Here is a 23658-nt window from a genome sequence, read left to right on the forward strand (position 1 = left end):
ACAAGGGGAATAAGAGCTTCATGCCAGGAGAAGAGACTACTCCACAAAATATGTAACTTGAATAACTCCTCACATGAATTACAAGTGTTCTAGAGTTCTGCATGACTTAGTGAGCACGGGATGCAAGACTGGGTGAGCACAGCCAAACTGGATAGGCTGTGTGCAACAGTTTTTGTAGCCAAGAATAGAAGTCATGACCAAATCATAGGCAATGTTTGACTCCAAAAATATTAAATGATTCTATCCATGCACAACTACATTCTGCTGAGGTTTTTAATTCAAGGTATGTCTGTCTGTAATAATGCAGCGCAAGGAAGCTGATACGGTAAGAAGCAAGACTAAAACCAATGCGTACCCACTGAAGAAAAGCAAGGGCCTAAAAAAACAAAATATAGAATAAATTTCTGTCAACAATACTGGGAAAAGAACAGATTGCTACTCATTGTCAAGGTGACATGTTGAGCTGTGGACAGGCACACTGAAAAGACTGTTAGACATTACAGCTTTTGGCTAAAGCTTCCTTCTTTTTCTTTGCTGAAGAAGGTTTTGACTGAAAGCTATAACATGTAACTGTCTTTTTGTTGTGCCTGTCTGCAACTTAATGTGTCATCTTTACAGTGAGTAGCAATCTATCCTTTTCCTAACATTTTTTTGACATTCTGGCCTGGAGTCTCCAATGTTTGATAAATTTCTGTCAGTTGCAGATGACAACAGCAAGTCTACTGGGTATGTACCATGCATAAACAGTCCTACACTGTATTGTTTCCAGCTGGGAAAGAAAGATTTAAAGAAACACAATTATAAGAAACTGCAAACAAATGCAGTTCCTCCAGGAAAGCCAGCAGTAATATAGAATGGCATAATAGCAAAGTGAGTTGCAATGTGTTTCAAAGATGTGAGGCCTTTTAATGCTGTTTCTGATGAAGATTCCAGAGAAATAGGCCAAGAATTAATATGGAGAAATCATTGTTTCATGTGTTATGCCACATTCCTCTACAATAAGCAGACACGTCAAAGAACAGGCTAATGCAACTGGGAACTGCAAAATGCCTTATGTGATTACAGAAAATATTAATAAAACATGTGCTGTGACAGTTGATTTGTCAACTGATTCGCACAATTGGGTGCACTGCTTGACGCTAACAGGACATTACATAAACACAGATTAGTCTCTTGTCAATAATATTTTATTTACAGCTAAATTCCTGCGTGTCTAGAAGGCAGGACTAAATGTTATGAAACAAACAGAAGAACGGACGGCCGAGTAGAACATATCGCCAGACATGTTGCATAATTTTGTTTTTGTCCCACACCAGTGCGCCAAGATGATAAAAGCTTTGGAAAATCACAAGCTACATCCTTGCGCTGCTCATTGTGTATACAGAGCACTTATCTACACTTTTGGTGAAGATTGCTTATTGGTTAATTGTGCTCCAAACATCACAGCAGCAATAAATACTGGAAAAAGGCCCATCTCTAAAACAAGAAGTCATCACATGCTATAAAACTTTGTACTCTATGTTACAGTCCTTACACAATCAGTATAATAAAATTGCTGCTTTACTGAAGGAAAAGAATTTCGCTTACAGGTTACAGAGATATGATAATCAGAGTTGCATTAAGAATTGTGGAGGTGTAAAAGAACCTTCAATCCCATTAGCTGTTCTTTGGTTAGTTCAACAAATATACAGTGTCAATGAGCATGTGATGAATTTAACTACTGTTGTTACAAGTAAAGTGAATGCAGCGAGCATCAATCGCAATAATTTTAGCCTAAAAAGTATTTCTGAACACATGTCAGATTATAAACTAATTACATATGGGGTACATCAAAGAACAGTAATGCGACCTTTTCTGTTCATCTGTACATCAATGATTTAAGCTTAAAAGTGAATGCTCATAAAACGATCATATTTGAGGATGACACCACAATTTTATTAAAACAGGAAAGTAGGGAATAACTACAGCAATCACTAAACTCTCTATCAACTATAAACGAGTTGGTAGCAGTACGGAAAACAAGTTCTTAGGACTACATCTGCAAAACAATGTAAAATGGAACAAACATGTAGAATACCTTAACACAAAATTGATCAAGCTCTACAATCTCCTTTGTTCACAAAAATCTTGCGGTAGTGAGAAAAGAGTATAGAGTGCATATCGTGCCTACTTTAATTCTTGTCTTAAATACTGGGTCACTTTTTAGGGAAACTTTATAGCAACTATCAGCACTTTCAAAAGAGAGCCATCAGAATCATGTCTGGATGCAACCCTAGAGACTTATGATAACCTCTACTTAGAATCTCTGGCATTCCTCCTTAACCATGTATCACTGTTACCCTATCCTCATTCCTTCACAACCTCAAGACCCTCTCTTCCATCTGCTTCACCTGGCTCTCATCAACCTTTGTGGATATGGACCCCCATCTCTTTGATGCTCCAACCACACTTCTGTCCACATTAAACCTACTAACTGCCAACAGTCCCTGCATTTTGACAGCTGCCATTCCTTCCACACCAAAAAAATCCCTCCCCAAAACAGCCACCCATGGATGGGTCATCTGCAGTGATAAGAACTCCATTGCTCACTATGCTGAAGGGCTCACAAAGGCCTTCAAGACAGACACTACCCTCCCTCCCCCCCCCCCCCCCCCAGACCTAGTCTACAGATTTCCCATACCATATCCTCACACCTGAATCCTCCCACCTCCCCCAAGGATCCGCAACAAAAGAGCACCCTCCTCATCACTCAATATCACCCTGGACTGGAACAACAGAACCATATCCTTCATCAGAGCTTCGATCATTTCTCACCATGGCTTAAACAAGATACAACCTACCCAAGGTCCTTCCCACCCCATCACACACTTCTTACCCATCTGAGGCCAGACCACCTGTGAAAGCAGCTATGTCAACTACAAATTCTGCAAAGCTTTTTTTGTTGTTGTGACTACTAACCGGCTGTCCAACACGATGAATGGTTATGACCAAACCGCTGCCAAGAACAAAGCTGACCACCCAGTGGTACAACATGTAGCTCAACATAACATGCCTGAATTCAATGGCTGCTTTACCATCCGAGCCCTCTGGATCCTACCCTCCACCACCAGCAGATAGGGGGGATCCCTATCTGCTGGTGGTGGCGATCGACTGATCCCTTTGGTCCCATAGTCGTCCTAGCCTCCATCTGCGGTAACGCACTGTCCCCACACCATCCACCCAAGTTTTCCCTTCCTTCACACTGCCATCCCCTCCAAATTCACGTCCCCATGTCACTTTAAGCATGTGACAGTCCCCTCCACCTCTATGATAACCGTGCATCAAATACCTAGCCCAAGCACTTGCCGCCCTCCCTCCTGTATTCCCTTGCCGTCAAACTGACTGACATCCTCCAAGCCTTCCTCTGCCCCCTCTCCCACTACCCATACCAACCAACACAACTCCCACTCCAGCCTAATTCACCTGTCAAAATGCAACACAGGCATGTTGTGTCCCACCAGTGCCACGTAGGCATACGTGTGTGTGTGTGTGTGTGTGTGTGTGTGTGTGTGTGTGTGTGTGTATGTGTGTGTGTGTGTGTGTGTGTAAGGGGGCGGGGGGGCATGTAGACATGTGCACAGGCGAGCTACTCAATGCCTCTACTATTCGGTGAGTTGTCTCCTTTGCTCTGAAGCATTTATGGAAACCATTGTTGATCTTGTTGTTGTTGTTGTTGTTGTTGTTGTTGTTCTCTTCAGTCCAAAGTTTGGTTTGATGCAGCTCTCCATGCTACTGTATCCTATTCGAGCCTCTTCATCTCCGAATAACTACTGCAACCTACTTCCTTCTAATTCTGCTTACTGCATTCATCTCTCGGTCTCTCTCTCTACAATTTGTACCCCCTACTCTTCCCTCCAAAACATTTTTAAAAATGTCTGCTTGTGTCTGTGTATGTGCGGATGGATATGTGTGTGTGTGCGCGCACGAGTGTATACCTGTCCTTTTTTCCCCCAAGGTAAGTCTTTCCGCTCCCGGGATTGGAATGACTCCTTACCCCCTCCCTTAAAACCCACATCCTTTCATATTTCCCTCTCCTTTCCTCTTTCCCGATGAAGCAACAGTTTGTTGCGAAAGCTTGAATTTCGTGTGTATGTTTGTGTGTCTGTCGACCTGCCAGCACTTTCATTCGGTAAGTCACATCATCTTTGTTTTTAGATATATTTTTCCCATGTGGAATGTTTCCCTCTATATATATACACACACTGTTTTGTAAAGTAATACCTTTTTGTAAGATATTGTAAAATGGTTTCCATGCTTTCTGGTTAAATTGTTTTATACAATGTAACTATGAAAATTGTGGTTGGAAACAGAAAGAAAATTGCAATGTGTACACGTACCCAGTGCTACCTAGCAGTTTAGTCCACTTGGCTTCCAAAATTTTCCCTTGGTAGAAGTTTGCACTTGTCTCGTAATCAAGAATGTTGATGTGATACAATGTATCTATGAACAATTTTGTATAACTTATAACTGATGTAACACTGGTAACCTAGGAAGCCACATTCTTGTTGTTGTAATATGTCTCTTGTTAATGTTGAAATTGTATCATATTTTCATATCTTCTGATACCAGTTTTATGTTGTATTTTGTAGCCTTTGAAAATGATGTAAAGTCAAATACATGAGGTAGGTGGAAAAATAAAAGTGTGGTCAAGACATAAGAAAAATTATCAAATGTGCATCCAAATGGCTGCCTTGTCTCATAGCATTTTCATGCAAATTGCAGCATTCATTCATTGCCCTCAAAGATGTGTTAATCCACTAACACAGGCTAAACAAAAAAGTAATTCCATCCAAGTCTCACTGTGTCACAGTCTGCTCCACAATAGCCTGCTTCACCTGTGCATCACTCTCTTGCACGCTCACATGACCTGGTACCAGGATAATGGCCTGTCACTTGTTGTTGACATAATTAGAAAAGAATATCTTGAATTTTAGGGACTAAGCTGTCTCGCAGGTTTCAAGTGTCAGATGAAATGCACAACATTAAAGGAATAAATATAGATGGGGAATTCCATCACTCAAGTACCCCCTTTCCTGCTTCAGCATCCTCAGGACTGTGTGAAGTTCAATGACAAAGTCAATAATTATATATGAAAGAAAAATATTGAAGACAAAATTGGGGAGTATTGCAGTTGAGCTGAGCCTATTCTTAGGTCTTTCATTGCACACAATCTGAAAATTATGGTTTATTTCAAATGTAATAAGATTTGAGGCATAATTAAAACTGCAAAGACATATGTCTAACATGATTCAAAAAGCTTTATTCAGATTCCTCATAGCCTCATTGTTCTTGAGCAAATCAAGTATAAAGCACACCATGACTGGAAAACTGAATGATTCATGGTCAGCAGATATAAGCAAAGTAATTTTACATTGAAATAACAGATGTAATCCAAGATACCACATTCCAAACACTACAGACCAACATTATCAACAGCAGCTATTAACACAATAGGATAATGTTCACGTACGGACTTCAGTGCTGTTCCTATAGATTTTCCTACATTATCAATTCATCTTCCATTAGGTTGTTAACTTTCCTTGTTCACGTACGGACTTCAGTGCTGTTCCTATAGATTTTCCTACATTATCAATTCATCTTCCATTAGGTTGTTAACTTTCCTTTCTCTTGGAATCCAAAAAAGAACTTCTGTGGTTCACCAATCAACTATTTGTCCCACCCACTTCCACTGAATTATGTTCCCCGATTCCTTTGTTATTCTTCATCGTCTAGCAAATTTCTACAATGTACCCCCCTTCACCCTTGCCCCTCTGTCACTTACTGTGTAACCCTTAGTTTCAAATGGCTTGCGTATAAAAATCCAAGTTTGACTGCTGTAAGTCATAACTGCTAATACACACTAATAGTAAAATTTACTTTTAAGACAATTTTAAGCTTGGTTTTGAAAATGTATACAAAAAGCATTTCAGTCCAACTCTACTCTTCTGTTTATTTCTTTTCCTATACATCTGATAATTGTAGGGGGCAGTGGGTGTGGCAGAAGGAAGGGCAGCATGAGAATAAGAGTGAGTGTGAGTGTGTGTGTGTGTGGGGGGGGGGGGGGGGGGGGGGGGGGAGAAAGATGGGGAGTTACATGTGTAGGTAATCTAAAGAGAGATGCACTTTAGCAGCCACTGATGCTTTGTTTATGCGGTTGTCTTTTTCAAGCCATTATGATCTTTTACTCTCACTATAATTACTAATTTATGTTTTCACTTACCATGATGATGAGCATAATCAAGAAGCAGAGCCCCACAATAATGGCAAAAGGCAACAGCAGAGTGGCACTTATGTTGAAAGGAATGTCATCAGTAATGACAATATAGTAACCATATTTAAAAAGATATCTGTTTTTCAGTGATGTGCCAGTTGCATCACTAACAAAAATTGATGGAATGTGGATTCCCTGAGGATGATTTGCAGTCATTGTCTCTGAAAGCATTAAAAGACATTTCAACACTTTGTCACAAACAGCATATCACATTACCACACAGAATCTTAAATCATCACCTACTTAACAATTACATTTTGATATATAAAGTTTCGTAGCAAAAATATTATGATGCCTACATTTCCTAATGTACTGACCAACCCGCCTTAAATCAAAAAAGGCGGTATTATCAAAAATTTCAATAAGTTAAAAGCCACTCTAATTTGCTAATAATGGAAAGGCTAATATCAAAGATATTACGAAAAGGCTGGATTCCTTCTCACCCTAAAGATGACACAATGAGTTGCAGAAAGGCACAACAAAAAGACAGAAACACATTTAGCTTTTAGCCAAAGCCTTCTTCGTAACAGAAAAGAGAAGACACACACACACACACACACACACACACACACACACACACACCTTAGGCACACATGACCACCATCTCCAGCAACTCGGCTCAGTCCTGTATGTAACTGTCACACTAAATTGAAGCAGCAATCTCGAGCTGGGTGGCGAAGGGTAAGGAATAGCAGGTGCAGTTGGGAGGAAAGAGAAGAGCACTGTCTGGTGGAGTGTGCAGGGACTAAAGGTGGCATGACAAGACTGCCAGGTACAGCATCCCTCCAACCAAACCCAAGCTATTTTCAACATTGAACCTTGCCTCTACCAGTTCAAATCACCATCAAACTGGGATCCTCCTCCCTCCCCTGCCCACCTTACAGGAATTACTTACTTCCAACCTGGCCTCACAATCCCTCCCCAGGTCCCTTCCTACAAACTCCAACTTTTCAGCAGAACAAAAGGGTAGCCATACATAGCCTCAGAACAAATCCTGACCTAATCATCCTATCTGCAGACAAAGATTCCACCACTGTTGTTAGGAATCACAGGGACCACCTGGCAAAAGTCCCCTTGGCAATTATCCAATTCCTTCACCAATACACTCTGCTAGAGTGATCCCATCCCAGAAGCCCATCATAACCTCCAATCCTTGCTTAAAGCCTTAGGCCTACACAGAACATCTCCCCTGAACCCATTTCTCTTCTCACTCCCCCCCCCCCCCCCTCTACATATCCCCCCAAAATGACAAACCCAACAGTCCTGGATGTCCCACTGTAGCTGGTTATTATGCTGCCATTGAATGAATTTTGGTCATCACTGACCAACACCCCCTAACCAACTGTACGAAATCTAGCCTCCCACATCAAAGATAGCAACCACTTCCTTCACCGACTCTCCCCCATCTCCACTCCTTTACTTTCAGGACCCCTATTCATCACTATTGACACCACTTACCTATATGCCAACAAAGCAGTCTTGTCACTTTTAAGCACTACCTTTCCAATGTCCTCCAGACTCCAAACTTATTACCTCACTCCTTATACACCTTACTAACTTTATTCCAACACACAACTAGTTCTCCTTTGAACCGAAGTTATACAAACAAATCTGAGGCACTGCCAGGGGCAGCTGCATGGCACCCTCCTGCACCAACCTATTTATGGGCCATCTAGAGCACACCTTCCAGTCTCCCAGAATCCAAAACGCGTGGTCTGGTTTTGGTTCACTGATGATATCTTCATGGTCTGAACTCAGGGTCAAGACATCTTATCCTCATTCCTTCACACAACCACATCATCATCTCTTCCATCTGCTTCACCTCGTCTTCCTCAAACAAGCATGCCACCTTCCTGGATGTTGACCACCTCCTCTCTGATAGCCTCATCCACACTTCTGTGCACATTAAACTCATCAATCACCTAAAGTACCTGCATTTCAACAGTTGACATTCCTGCAACACCAAAAAATCCCTCCCATGTAGCCTGTCCACCTGGGGATGGTGTATCTCCTATGACAGAAACCCCTTGCCCAGAAACTGAGAGTCTCACCAAGTCCTTCACAGACAGGCACTATACCCCAGACTTAGTCCACAAACAGGTCTCCTGTGACACTTCCCCTCACAACCCCAACACTTGCACTGCTCCCTTTGTCACCCAATACCACTCCTGACTGGAACAACTGACCCACATCCTTAACCAGGGTTAGATTAACTATCTTCATGCCCTGAAATGAGGAGCATCCTACCAGAGATCCTTGCCATCCCTCCTAAAACACCTAATCTCAACAGCATCCTAGTCCATCGCTTTGCCACTCCCAATCCCAGCCCCTCGCCACAGGATAACATCCCTGTGGAAGACCCAGGTGCAAGACCTGTCCAATCCATACACCCAACACCTCTTATTCCAGTCCTCTCACAGGCTTATCCTACACCAACAGAGGCCAGGTCACTTGTCAAAGCAGCTACGTCATTTACCACCTCTGCTGCAATCAGCATTTCATTTTGGTATGAGTACCAACTAGCTATCATCCAGGATGCGCGACCACTGCCAAACTGTGGCCAAGAGCAAAGTAGACCACCCTGTGGCACATCATGCAGCTGAGCATAACAGGCTTGATTTCAATGGCTGCTTCACTACCTGAGCCATCCGGATCTTTCCCTCCACAACAACATTTTCTGAACTGCACAGATTGGAGTTATCCTTACAACACATTCTCCACTCCCATAATTATCCCAGCCTCAACCTACAATAACATACTGTCCCCACACTCTCCATCCAACAGTTTCCAACCCCTCCTTCCTATCCTTTCTTCTCTATTCCTATTGTCCACCCTCTGTGTATGCCACCCCCTGCCAACACACCCACCGATCTTCCCTCACTCCTCTCATTTTTCACTCTGTCTTCCCCACCTCAGTGCCCCACAGCCTCCTGATGCTGCCCCTGACAGTCTTGTCATGCCACCATCTAGTCCCTGCATGCTCTGCTCCCCCCTCCCCTACTATCACTTTCCCTTCCCCTCCCCTTTCCTGCCCCCTCCAGATTGCTATTCATGTGACAGCCACATTCCGGTCAGAACTTCCGGTGGTAACCAACATGTGTGCGTGAAGTGTGCTTGCTTTTGTGTGTGTGTTTGTGTGTGTGTACTTTTTTGCAAAAGGCTTTGGCCGAAAGCTAAATGTATAACAGTCTTATCATTGTGCCTGTCTGCAACTCACCATGTCAGCTTTACATAAGCAGCAATCCATTCTTTTCCTAATATTGTTGACATCTTAATTCTCTTGTTCATATTCACCTAGCATGGTAATTCTGTTGATAAACCTAAAAACTATTACAAGTGAGAAATGAGCACAAATTTCAATGAACAGTATGATAAAAAATGCATTTTTCTCATTTCAATGATAAAAAAAGTTGATACAGTTATCAGTGTAATAATGATAAATTATAATCAAGAGGTCAGATGTGCGACATCCACATTGTATAGTAAATGCAACAGAAATGATAAATCTGAACTATAGCTACTGCAGAGAACAAGCTGCAAAAGATGTATTAGGATTAAAAAGCAAAATGGAAAATCACTATAGATGGACAGATGTTAGTAAAAGAAAACATGGCTGTGTCATGGGTGCTGTGAAAATGAACTGAGCCTCAAATTTGACAGAAAAGAACTTACTTCTTAGTTACTGGACAAGGTACAGAACTCAAAACATAAACATTATACCACAATGAAGAATAACAGTTGTTTAGTTGAAGATGTCGATAACTTACAAGGAATATTGTTTGAGCTAAGAGAGGAAACATACGTTTTGAGTTCATAAAATAAATGTTAGTCCTACAAAGAAAATGTATAACCGCAAAAACTCTGTGTTGAGACTCCACAAACAAAAAGTGCACCAAGTCTAGACACTGAGGCAAAAGAAAGCTCATTAAAGAAGAACAAAGTATTTGTATACGTTGATAGCAGTGGTAAACAAATATCTTATCAAATCAATAGCAACAAGACAGTATGTCACATCTTGAAAAATTCAACAACACTGCAGAAGCAACTTCCAGGAAAACAAGAAAACATAATCACAACACAGTTATATTGGCAAATAGCGATAACAGAAGTACTGCTGAAACTATGTGTTATGAGACAGTATGTTGAGGCAGTAAGTTTTGTGAAACAGAGAGACCTCAAGGTGAACTAGCATTGATCCTGGTATCAAGTGTGTTCTTGTAATAACTGAATCAAATGATACCTACTAAATGCACTCGATAAAGATGCTCACTTGTTTATGTGAAATACTCTATGTTCTAGTTAAGCATCAATTAATTGTCCCCCAAAACAGGACTTTGCAAGGTTTTCTGTTTAAATGAAGAAATTAAGAAAGCACATAGATTCTATAACAAATCTGCCCAGCAACAACAAAGCACTAATAATGGCGTGTGACGAGGGCCTCCCGTCGGGTAGACCGCTAGCCTGGTGCAAGTCTTTCAATTTGATGCCACTTCGGCGACTTGCGCGTCGATGGGGATGAAATGATGACGATTAGGACAACACAATACCCAGTCCCTGAGCAGAGAAAATCTCCGACCCAGCCGGGAATCGAACCCGGGCCCGTAGGATTGACAGTCTGTCGCGCTGACCACTCAGCTACCGGGGGCGGACACACAAAGCACTGCAAGCAATTAACTGGAAAGAGACAATCTCACACAACCCAAATATGTGCATATAATCAATAAAGAACACTCCATTTCTGTGTGTGCAGTTTCCAGGCCCTTAAGTCAAACTACTCACAAGGCCTCAAAATGTGGAACAGTGGACTGCAGCCCCAACCCTCTGTCCTTTTATGTGTCTCACAACTTAAACAGAAGAGCAAATAGCATGCTTGCTGATAATGAATATAAGTATGGATTGACATCTACAGCACCTATGAGAGAGAATACAGGTACTGCTAGTGGTGGCATCCTGAGACCAAAGAGACCTGGAGCTTTAAGTTAGAATTTTTAAGGCATCCTGTCAGTATACAAAGACCCTGGAGCACCATACATACGAAAAAAGTACACAAGTATACTTCACTGGCAGGCAGAGCAACAGCAGAGATGCTGACAGCACCCATCCTTGCACATAAATCCCGGACAGAGTGAGTTGGCAGTGGAAGGAGGAGGACATCAGATGCTGGACACACCCCCATGTCTGAGCACTGCCTGAGTAGAGAATGCCAGATCAGAAGGAGGGGGTGAAGGAGATGTAGTCCCTGCACCAGTGCCTTGGCAATCAGCTTCTGTGCACCTGATGATAGCAACATGGTCACTTGCTGAAATATTATGCCCATTGGATAATGACATCCGGTCACTCAACCATGAACTCTTTGGTCACGAATTAAGGCAGGAGACACTGATGAATCACAGTATACTCCTAGTTACTGTAGTTACTGGTCCAAAGATCTTTCTGGTAATTCAAGTATACATCAAAAAGAAATGATCGGCTTTAGTGCTGCAGACAAATGATATTCATTAAAGTGTAACAGAGTAATGGGAGAGCATTCAAGTTAAAGACTACAATTAGAATACTTTAACAGTACATTCAGTACATAAATAATAAAAAAAGATAAACTAGAGGTAATACTACAGGAGTATAAGCCAAAAGTTTTAGAAGCAGATATGGAGTAAAAGAAAACCATATGGAGGTTTGTACCTGAAAATCACAAGTAAGCACCTACTGTACAATAATACACAAAGAAGGTGGTGCTACCATATCTTCTAGCTAAGTATCAACCGAAAAAATGCTATATATCACAAAATGTGCCAAAGCAACGAGTTTCGATACTACAGAAGGGGAAACAATATATGCACGCAAGAGTTGCTGTGCATTAGATTTGTAACTATGTAACATAAAAATGTCCTCTATCAGTTTAAACTTACAGGTCATGAACTTACAGATTGTTAGTTTAAATATTGTTGGGGATTTGACTACAGACACAAGGGACAACACAGCCAACAGTAATATGACACTGAACTGCAGCATACGTACTACCTAGTAATAAACATATATAAACCCATCAAAATGAAAGAGTATATGTAGTATCAAACATACCTTCTACAGTACACCTGGGAAGTAAACTCCACACTGACAGATCAGTTTCCTATTATTACTACTACTACTACTACTACTACTACTACTACTACTATTATGCATAGTAACAAAGGCTGGTGGATGCAAAAAGAAAATATGGGAGGACATTATACAAGTCAACTTGATAAACAATTTTAATAACACAAATGATAAGGGGGAGGGAGAGGGGGAGGGAAGGAGGGGGGGGGGAGGAATTGTGACCGGAGAGGTAATTCATGCAAGAAATAAATGAAGTGCAATATGATAACAGAAATGAATCACTGAACATTCTACATAAAATGTACTGCAGATTCTTCAGCAAAACAAAAGCATTTTTCATTAAGAAGGTTACAAATAAAGCAGAGAACTTCGTGATGCTGGAATGTTTGCAAAAGTTGGCTTAAAGGAGACAACCAGAACTATTTTCAAATAGTGCCACACTGTTGCACAGCAACACACAACTTCATGCAGCCTTGGTTACTCTTAATTTGGTCCAGCAATTCCGATGGACTGTGCCACAGCACCTTGCATCAGCTGTGATCTCTCACTAGCGATTTTCATCTATTTCAACCGCTAAACAATCACCTGGATGGCCACCACTTCAGGATTGGTGCTGATGTTCAGAAAGCTGTTAACTGGTTCCTGGAGGCATGAGACTAAACAGAGGAAGAAAAATGAGAGTGTAAATGAATGGAGTAAAAAGGGAGGCATGTGTGCAGGGTTAGCAGAGGTTGCAGCGATGGGAGTGGGGAATCAAAGGATGTCACGCAAGACAAGTACCCACTACATAATTTGATATTGGAAAAAAAAGATAGAGATGACACAGGCTGCAAATCAACTATTGAATATAAGCATGTTGTGTTCAGCAGCTAGTCCTGCTATTGGTGGTTACCTTTCTTCTTGCCCACAGTTTTTGGCGATGCTCATTCGAGTGTTGGTAATTGCGGCCATATAAATAGCTGTGCATGCAAAATATACAGGAGAGCCAGTTATAACACAGCTGATTTCTCAGATGACACTCCATAATAGGGTAGGATATACATGTGGCACGATTGGAATGTGATGTGCTAGGTGAGTGCAAAGGACAGATTTTGTACCTGGATATTCCACAGGGGCACAGTCTATGTGGCAAGGGGTTGGGGACACATACAGTGTAATGATGGATAAAAATATTTTGTATACTGAATGGATGACAAATACCATCTCATGGGAGGTGGGAAGGATTTACGGCATGATAAGAGGTAGCTGAAGCAGTGGAAATGTATGTTGTTAAACTGTTAGTGTACAGCAGGTAACTGGTGATGGTGGTGAGAGGAGGCAACCATTCCCAGCTGGTTGATGGGGGAAGTTGGAGAATTAGTGGCATGTGAGGATGTGGCATAGGAGATCAGCATGCAAACTGCTTTTCACCTGGTGATGATTGCCTATGGAAGGTATTAGTAAGGCAGCCATGATAGTGTAGGCGGACCAGTCATGGTTGGCCAGACTATATGAGAGAGACTTCTAGTGGCCAAGGATAACAGCTATCAACATGGAGGTACTGTTGACGTTTTATATGGAGATTCCAGCATTGTTGCTGTGTGATATTATTTTTTATTTCTTTCCCTTTCACTGTGGATCTGGTTCGGCTAAATTGCCATTATCAAGTGACATGCAGTACTTACATATATATTGTCTAGGTGGACTGACATACACATAACATTGTTGGCAACTGTATTTTGACTGTCACTCAATATTTGTTGAATTAAGGTGCTGATTAATTTGTTATGAAGTAATTTGATAGTTTTGCAGCTGCAATGTCATATGTTTACAAAGTATAAGCACTGTTGTACACATGTTATGTACATTATTTGGTTGCACATGTATCTATGGTTGCTGTATGTTCATAGTAGTTTATGTTTATAGTGATTTTAAGTGCTACAAATTTATGGGTTTTTATTGGGTAGGCATTTTTTTTTTTAACTTGTATGCTTTTGTTAACTTTTCAAAAAAAAAATCATAAATTACAAGTCTCATACATATTGTGTTGACACTCTGACATACGCAAGTATTTCATAAAATTTCAATGGATCCTATCATGAATCAAAGGGTCCTCTCATGAACATTCTCGAGGAACTTTAAGTTTATACACACATAAGAAACCAACTACAAGACATACTGAACAAACTGATGGATCTTCAACATCAATGCCATTTAAAAACTGTTACTGAGATACTCAAAAAAGAAAAGCTATAAATTCAAACCATTGTGTACTGCCAAAGCGGATACACACGACTGGAAAACCTTAACACTCCTGCTCATATACATACTCTGGAAACATTATGTAAGAGAGCCAACGAAATATGTACGGGAATGTTATAATGTACAAATTTTTTTTAAGCAGAAGAAACAAAAGCACTCACATGAAATAAAAAGCATCTGGCCAATAAACACCTATAAATTAATAGCAGCTACGACTGCTATAAACATAGACTACTGCGACATATAGCAAATACAGATATACACTCAGCCAAATAATGTATATATAATCTGTATAATGGCTTGTAATTTGTAAACAAATGACACCATAGTTGCAAAACTGTCAAATTACTGTCACAATTTGTTGATTAGCAACTTAATTCAGCAAATATAGAACAACAGTCAAAATACAGTTACCAACAATGTTATTTGTATATCAGACTGTCTAGATAATACAGAGCGTGGCGCGGGAACTTTCTTATTTAAAAAACTCATAAATAAGAAAGTATAAGAGACATCAATTTAATTCTTTTTTCTTTACAAAAAGTAACATCTACAGTTTTGTTCCATTAAGTTTTGAAAATGATATCAGAAAGGTGGCCTCCCTTCTGGTCAATGCTTTTGGAGAGTCGAAATCGGAAGTTTTGTTTCCACTTTTTCCAACCTATCTCTGTCGATGTTGGCAATAGTAACACGAATATTGTTCCATAGCTCAGCCAGGGTCTGCAGACGATTGGTATACACCAAGGACTTGAGATAGTCCCATATGAAAACGTCACATGGCGCTAAATATGGTGAGCTTGCTGGCCACTGGGGATTGCCCCTCAAAGAGATGAGACGATCAGGGAAGTGTTCGCGCAACATGGTTGTCGATGTTCGTGCCATGTGAGCTGTGGTACCATCTTGTTGGAACCAGACATCACCCACACCAATTTCTTCAATTTCTGGAAGAAAAAACCATTCAATCATGTGAACATAATTCTCAAAAGTGACCGTCACAGACTTATCATTCTCTTTGAAAAACCATGGGCCAATAATGCAAACTTTAGATAGTGCACACCAAACAGTCACATGTTCTGTACACCGGGGCTGCTCAATAAGTATTCGGGATTTCGTGCCACTCCAATTCCACATACACTCCTGGAAATGGAAAAAAGAACACATTGACACCGGTGTGTCAGACCCACCATACTTGCTCCGGACACTGCGAGAGGGCTGTACAAGCAATGATCACACGCACGGCACAGCGGACACACCAGGAACCGCGGTGTTGGCCGTCGAATGGTGCTAGCTGCGCAGCATTTGTGCACTGCCGCCGTCAGTGTCAGCCAGTTTGCCGTGGCATACGGAGCTCCATCGCAGTCTTTAACACTGTTAGCATGCCGCGACAGCGTGGACGTGAACCGTATGTGCAGTTGACGGACTTTGAGCGAGGGCGTATAGTGGGCATGCGGGAGGCCGGGTGGACGTACCGCCGAATTGCTCAACACGTGGGGCGTGAGGTCTCCACAGTACATCGATGTTGTCGCCAGTGGTCGGCGGAAGGTGCACGTGCCCGTCGACCTGGGACCGGACCGCAGTGACGCACGGATGCACGCCAAGACCGTAGGATCCTACGGAGTGCCGTAGGGGACCGCACCGCCACTTCCCAGCAAATTAGGGACACTGTTGCTCCTGGGGTATCGGCGAGGACCATTCGCAACCGTCTCCATGAAGCTGGGCTACGGTCCCGCACACCGTTAGGCCGTCTTCCGCTCACGCCCCAACATCGTGCAGCCCGCCTCCAGTGGTGTCGCGACAGGCGTGAATGGAGGGACGAATGGAGACGTGTCGTCTTCAGCGATGAGAGTCGATTCTGCCTTGGTGCCAATGATGGTCGTATGCGTGTGTGGCGCCGTGCAGGTGAGCGACACAATCAGGACTGCATACGACCGACGCACACAGGGCCAACACCCGGCATCATGGTGTGGGGAGCGATCTCCTACATTGGCCGTACACCACTGGTGATCGTCGAGGGGACACTGAATAGTGCACGGTACATCCAAACCGTCATCGAACCCATCGTTCTACCATTCCTAGACCGGCAAGGGAACTTGATGTTCCAACAGGACAATGCACGTCCGCATGTATCCCGTGCCACCCAACGTGCTCTAGAAGGTGTAAGTCAACTACCCTGGCCAGCAAGATCTCCGGATCTGTCCCCCATTGAGCATGTTTGGGACTGGATGAAGCGTCGTCTCACGCGGTCTGCACGTCCAGCACGAACGCTGGTCCAACTGAGGCGCCAGGTGGAAATGGCATGGCAAGCCGTTCCACAGGACTACATCCAGCATCTCTACGATCGTCTCCATGGGAGAATAGCAGCCTGCATTGCTGCGAAAGGTGGATATACACTGTACTAGTGCCGACATTGTGCATGCTCTGTTGCCTGTGTCTATGTGCCTGTGGTTCTGTCAGTGTGATCATGTGATGTATCTGACCCCAGGAATGTGTCAATAAAGTTTCCCCTTCCTGGGACAATGAATTCACGGTGTTCTTATTTCAATTTCCAGGAGTGTATTTTGTTTATTCATGCAGCCTGACAAATGAAAATGTGCCTCGTCACTGAAGAACACTAAGGCATTATGAGGCAGCTCATCAATCAAGGCTTCACACACATTTTTTCGGGAAACAAAATCATGGATAAAGTGTGTGCACCATGACAGTTTATACATATGAAATTTCAACTCTTCATGAAGAATTCGTCTCACTGTGCATTCATAAATTGCAAAGGTAGCTGTATGTTTGGAGGAATTTAAAATCGACATCCTTATCCTCTCGATTTTTACAGGCATTCTGGTCGTTCCTGAAGGTCCTGGTTTCTTTTTTTGCACACTTCTAGTATTCATAAAGGTGTCTACCGACATAACAATTGATTTCCCATCAGAAACATGACCTGCAGGCATGATGTTGAACTGTTTCCTGAATGCACGCTAGGTTCTGATGACATAACGTCCATTCAAAAAGTAGGCTGCAACGGCGAATGCATGCTCCTCTGTTGCCCACTTCATGATTGCTACTACTAAACTAACCTTTTCTTAAAAAAAAACATGTTAAGTCTCACACTTCTGACTGCACTCAAACCTATGCAACAATGAGTATCAGTCTCTGTGTGCTATGCGTTTCAAATGAGGAAGTTCCCATGCCACACCCTGTATATACTTAAGTAGCAATCCATGCGCAATATTCTTCTGTAACTTAAAAATGTATAATGAAAATAACATCACCTGCATTATACCACAGGTCACTTGATAATGCAAATTTAACCAAAACAGATCTGTAGTGAAAGGCAAATTAATAAAAGCAAATATCACAAAGCAGTAAGTCTGGACATTCCCTATAAATATGTCACTTGCTGAGTTGTACTACATTGTTGGACTACGGAACATAAGTTGCACTGTTGATGATTTGTGAGCTTCATTTGGACAAAGGTTTTTATGGAGCCACTGGAAAGGTGAAGGCCAGCCTCCAGGAATATGGCGCACTGGGCTGAGGAAAACTGAAATGGGTCTCCACTTTGATAGGTGCCACACATTCCACACAAAATAGTCTTTCAGTTGCGCCATCACCTTGACATGGCACATCTGCAGTGCAGATTCCCAATGTACTGAAGGTCATAATAAAATGTAAAGGTATAGATAAAAGATCTACTCACTAAGTAGCAGCAGGGGAATAAACACACAAAAGGATTTAACTTTTACAAGCTTTCAGAGCCAGTGGGTCCTCCTCCTGGCAGAAAATTTGAAGGGGAAGGAAGAGGGCTGAAGGAAAAGGGCTGGAGAGGTTTCGGGAAAGGGGTACTGTTCAGAAAAGTCACCCAGAACCCTGGGTCAGGGGAGACTTACTGGACGAGATGAGAAGGTAAAGTCATAATAAGGAATTCACAGAGAGGCACTACCTTCCAACCTAGTCCACATACAGGTTTTCCATACTATTTCAACACAACTCTGAATTTTCCAACTGCCCCATGGACACAGCTGTTAAGAAATCTTCTCCCCCTCCCCACATTAACTAATATCATCCAAGAATGCTAGGCCTTCATCTACTTTTCACCTCATCCTGAAATGAGCAACATGCTTCCAACAATTCATTCCACCTTTCCCAAATTGGTATTCCACTGCCTACGCAATGTATGAAACATTCTAGACAGTAGTTATTCCACAACAGTACAGTACAAGAACCATGTGCAAGACACCCTAACCAACCACCTGTGGCAGTAGTCATATCATATACCAACTCCTCATCTACATACGCGATCCACAAGTCACTGTACATTGCATGGCAGATGACTCCTCATATCACTGCCCGTAATTCCCTTTCCTGTTTCACTCACAAATGGAGGCATGGAAACACATCTGTATGCATGCTTCTTCACAGGACCCGATTTATCTTATCTGATCTTCATGGTTAACAGCGGAAGCATTCTGCAGTCTGTCACATATGCCGGTTCTCTAACCTTTCTCAAAAGTGTTTAGTGAAAAGGAAATAATCTTTCCTCAGGGAATCCCACTGGAGGTGACATGGTATTTCTGTAACACATTTTGATGGAACCTGCTGGTAACAAATCTAGCAACATGCTTCTGAAATGCTTCACATCTTCCTTTAATTCGACCTCATGAGGACAAAAAAAGTACACAAGAATGGATCATCGAAGTATTCTGTATGCAGTCTCCTTTATAGGTGACCTGCACTTTCCTAGAATTTCCCAATAAATCAAAGATGACCATTTGCCTTCCCTACATCTGACCTCATGTGCTTGTTCCATTCCATACCAGTTGTGAACGTTATGCACAGATATTTAATCGATATGGCTGTGTGAGGCAGTATACCACTTACACCCTATTCAAACATAACACAATTTATTTTTACTACTCATCTGCACTTACATTTTTCCGCGCGTAGAGCACGCCATCATCAGACTAAATATAAATTCTGTATAAGTCATCCTACATCCTCTCAGAGTTACTCAATGATGGCACTTTCCTGTCACTTGAAGACTGCTGCTCACCCGATACATCAGACTGTTTATGCATTTAGAGAACAAGAATGGTCCTATTACACTTTCCTGGGGTACTTTTGATGTAAATTTTGTGTCTAATGAACACTCACTGGATAACACGCGAGGACAAAGTACTGGTATCTATTATTTAAAAGGTCTTCAAATCACCAACAAATGTCAGAAACCTGAGGACTTATTCCATACTTTTGGCCTTTTTTTTAACATTTTGTGGTGGTAGGCTCTATGTCAAACACTTTCTGGAAATCTAAGAATATAGAATCTCTTCATTGATAGTTCACAATATTGTCGCAGAAGAAGCTGAGTAGCACCATGGAGGGTCGTGAGTACAAAACTCACCTGGACTGTACAATTTTAATTTCTATGTTCAGTTCGAGGACATTCTAGAAGTATCTAAAAATGTGAAAAATCATTGTACTGGAATGTTCTGTAGCTGTATATATATATATATGTGTGTTCTGGGCGGAGGTAGTTCGCTCCGCGCTCTTGTATGTGCAAGTGCTGCATAAACCTTTGTTTAGTGAAGTTAGTGTTCGTCATTCACTACTTACACCTATTTCTACGCGACATTATTCTGGTGGAGATGCTGGGTATTGGACCTAGTGACAGCGCCCCTTATCGACAACACATTGGCTCCCATCAGGCCATGACAGAGCCGCCGTTTACGTGGCGAGAAACGCGAGTTTGAGCCATATTCAACCGATCGCAAATGATCGGAGACAGAAGGAGAAGAGGACATTACGATGACAGCAACTGTGTGCCATCACATGAGACATCCTTCTGGGTTCTCTGGTGATGACGGCAAAGATCCAAACAAGTGACTGAAGGTATATGGGTGTATTGACAAATTTAACAAATGGGATGCCACCATGTGTTTGGCTAATGTATTTTTCTACTTCGAGGGCACTGCCAAGCAATGGTATGAGAACAACGAGGAGAAGTTCACAAGCTGGGAAGTATTCCAGGTGGTACTGCCTAAGTATTTCGGCAACACACAACGACAGAAGTGCAAGCCTGAAGATAAATTAAAGTGCACGGCACAGCGTCCAGGAGAAATTACAGCGTCCTACATTCAAGACGTCCTGGAGCTGTGCAAAATAGTGGATCCTAGAATGAAGGAGGAAGATAAGGTCGCACATCTCATAAAGGGTTTTGCTGAGGACATGTATCAAGCCCTACTACCGAAAGAGGTCTCGACAACAGAAAACTTCATAAAATGGTGCCAGTGTATCGAGACAATGCATCAAAAAAGAATTACACACAAGAAGTTTGAGCAGCATCCAAACATTGTATCGATGTATGTGATGGAGGAAGCAGCTGATTTCGCAAGTGTTCGTCAGATAGTGAGAGCGGAAGTTCAGAAGGCGCTTGGATTACACAGCGAGCAAAAAAGTGAGACACTTCAAGAGGTCATAAGGAAGGAGGTGGAACACACATTAAGCCCAATCTCTCATCCTTCATTTCCCTTTAAAACGGAGAAAGAGTCGAGACCCAGGTGGAGTTATGTTCCTACTATGCCGCATGAGGAACCTGTTTGGGCACCAAGCAAGACTGACATCTGGAGGACCCAGGATAACCAACCAGTATGTTTCCACTGTGGCCGACCGGGACATGTGGTGCACTATTGTCAAGAAAGGTGGCGGATATATGACGATGCCTGCACCAAAAGACAGCAGACCGATCTTAGCCGACGCCAACTCCGGGCCGATGAAGATGAACAAGATGATGTGGGTGCAGGATGATGTAGGTCACCATCGCCGCAAGCTAGCCACTGGAGAGGACGCTCCCCAACACACTGATCAATGTCTCCATCGCCGTTTAGAAGCTCCGGCCGATCACCTAGCCGCCGCAATCTGGAAAACTAAAGGGTGTGACCTTCCTTGGAGGTGAGGCGACCGAAGAAAAAAATCCCCAGCCGTCAATCACTACAAAAATGATAGGAAACTATGTTTATATCCTCATGGATGGCTGACCAGCCCAAGCTCTTGTGGACTCTGGGGCATCATATTCAGACATTTCGGAGAAGTACTGTTGCCAGTTGCAGAAAACCATATTCGTCGACAGAAAAACATGTCTGCTGAGGGTGGCTAAGGTGTGAGAGTATAAGGGGTTATAACAGCCCTTAGAATTCATCTTCTTACAAGAGTGTAGTCATGACGTCATTCGCGGATGGGACTTTTTGTAAGCTTCTCAGGCAGTTATAGATTGTGGTCACTCGAAAGATTATGCTAGACGAGATGAGATACTGTGGACAGGAAGACGCGCATCCGAGCGTGTAGAGACTGTGTGCTGGATGAAGTGATCATTCCTGCAGTCAGTGCTAGAAAGGTAACTGTCACGTGTCATTCCATGCATCAACCCATGGATCTTGTAGTGGAATGTAAGAGAAGCATACCACTGAAGTATAACTTGGTCATCCCAGCCTCTATCGTCTCATTTAAGAACAGATTCGGTGAATTGTGGGTAGTTAACTATCACTGAGAACCCCAGATCCTTCCAAGATGCATGTGCACAGCAAACACTCAGCCATTAATTGCAGAACAGCTGAGCGTCTTAGAAACCTCCGATGCCAAGTCTGTGGGCAAAATTGGCACTACCACTACGAGACAAGATCTTCTGGCTCGACTATCACCAGATCTCACTAAGGAACAACAGGAGAAACTACTTGCCATTCTTCAAGCGTTCTCTGAATGCTTCAATCCAAGGTGAAGCGCCAGATTAGCACTGGAGACCATCAACCAATAAGCCAGAGAGCATACCATGTGTCAGCAACGGAACGTCAATTAATTCGTGACGAAGTAGAAAAAATGAAGAAGAATGACATACTTCAGCCTTCGCAAAGCCCATGGTCGTCACCAGTGGTCCTCGTCAGGAAGAATGATGGCAGTTGGCACTTTTGTGCTGATCACAGGCAGCTAAATAAGATAACCAAAAAGGGTGTTTACCCTCTTCCACGAACTGACAATACACTAGATTGTCTGAAGGGGGCTACGTTTTTCTCAACCATGGGCATGTACTCGGGATGCTGGCAAATCAAAGTTGAGGCTGATCGTGAGAAAACTGCATTCATCATTCCTGAGGGCCTGTATGAGTTTAAGGTAATGCCGTTTGGTTTGTGTAATGCACCAGCAAATTTTGAACTGATGATGGATAATCTTCTAAGGCACCTGAAGTGGACGATGTGTCTTTGTTATTTAGATGACATTATAGTGTTCTCAGAGACATTTGATGCGCATATAATAAGACTGAGGGCCGTTCTTAAGTGTCTCCAACAAGGCGGACTGAAACTTAATCCAAGAAATTGTCTCTTTGGTGGAAAATAAATCACAATACTTGGACACCTTGTGTCAAACGAAGGTGTGTGGCCAGACCCAGAAAAGGTGAGATCTATAATGGAATTTCCTATCCCTAAAAGTATTAGGGATGTGAGAAGCTTCCTTGGATTATGTTCTTGTTACCGTTGTTTCATCAAAGACTTGTATCAAAGCCAGGTCACTCCAAGAGTTGTTAAAATGTGATGCTAAATTTATATGGAGTGGTGCTCAACAAGATTCTTTTGATGTGCTGCAAAAAGCTCTGACGACTTACCCTGTACTTGGTCTGTATGATGAGAGAGCACCTACAGAACTACACACAGATGCCAGTGGGTATGGGATCAGTACTGTTCCGGTGAAAATTTCAGATGGAAAAGAGAAGGTTATAGCCTACGCTTCCAGGACACTTACAAAAGTCGAGAGAAACTACGCAACTACAGAAAGAGAATGTCTTGCTGTGATCTGGGCATATGTGCATATTTCGACAGCATCTCTATGGCAGGCCATTCACAGTTGTTACAGACCATCATTCACTTTGTTGGTTGACAGGTCTTAAGGTTCCAACAGGACGACTCACCAGGTGGGCACTATATCTATAAGAGTATGATATTACCATAGTGTACAAAAGTGGAATAAAACACCAA

General features: G+C 42.4%; 1 protein-coding gene across 6 annotated transcripts in view; it reads right to left on the bottom strand.

Annotated features, from left to right (window-relative positions):
- Positions 1-23658, bottom strand: part of LOC126236366 (E3 ubiquitin-protein ligase RNF13) — a 137855-nt gene that overhangs the window by 49764 nt on the left and 64433 nt on the right. For all 6 annotated transcript variants that reach the window (XM_049945606.1, XM_049945605.1, XM_049945604.1 and 3 more), the window contains exon 4: positions 6260-6471. In XM_049945606.1, coding sequence (XP_049801563.1) covers positions 6260-6471 — 212 coding nt within the window. The remainder of the gene's footprint in view (positions 1-6259; positions 6472-23658) is intronic.

This window comes from Schistocerca nitens, chromosome 2, assembly GCF_023898315.1.
Source record: "Schistocerca nitens isolate TAMUIC-IGC-003100 chromosome 2, iqSchNite1.1, whole genome shotgun sequence".
Taxonomy (NCBI): domain Eukaryota; kingdom Metazoa; phylum Arthropoda; class Insecta; order Orthoptera; family Acrididae; genus Schistocerca; species Schistocerca nitens.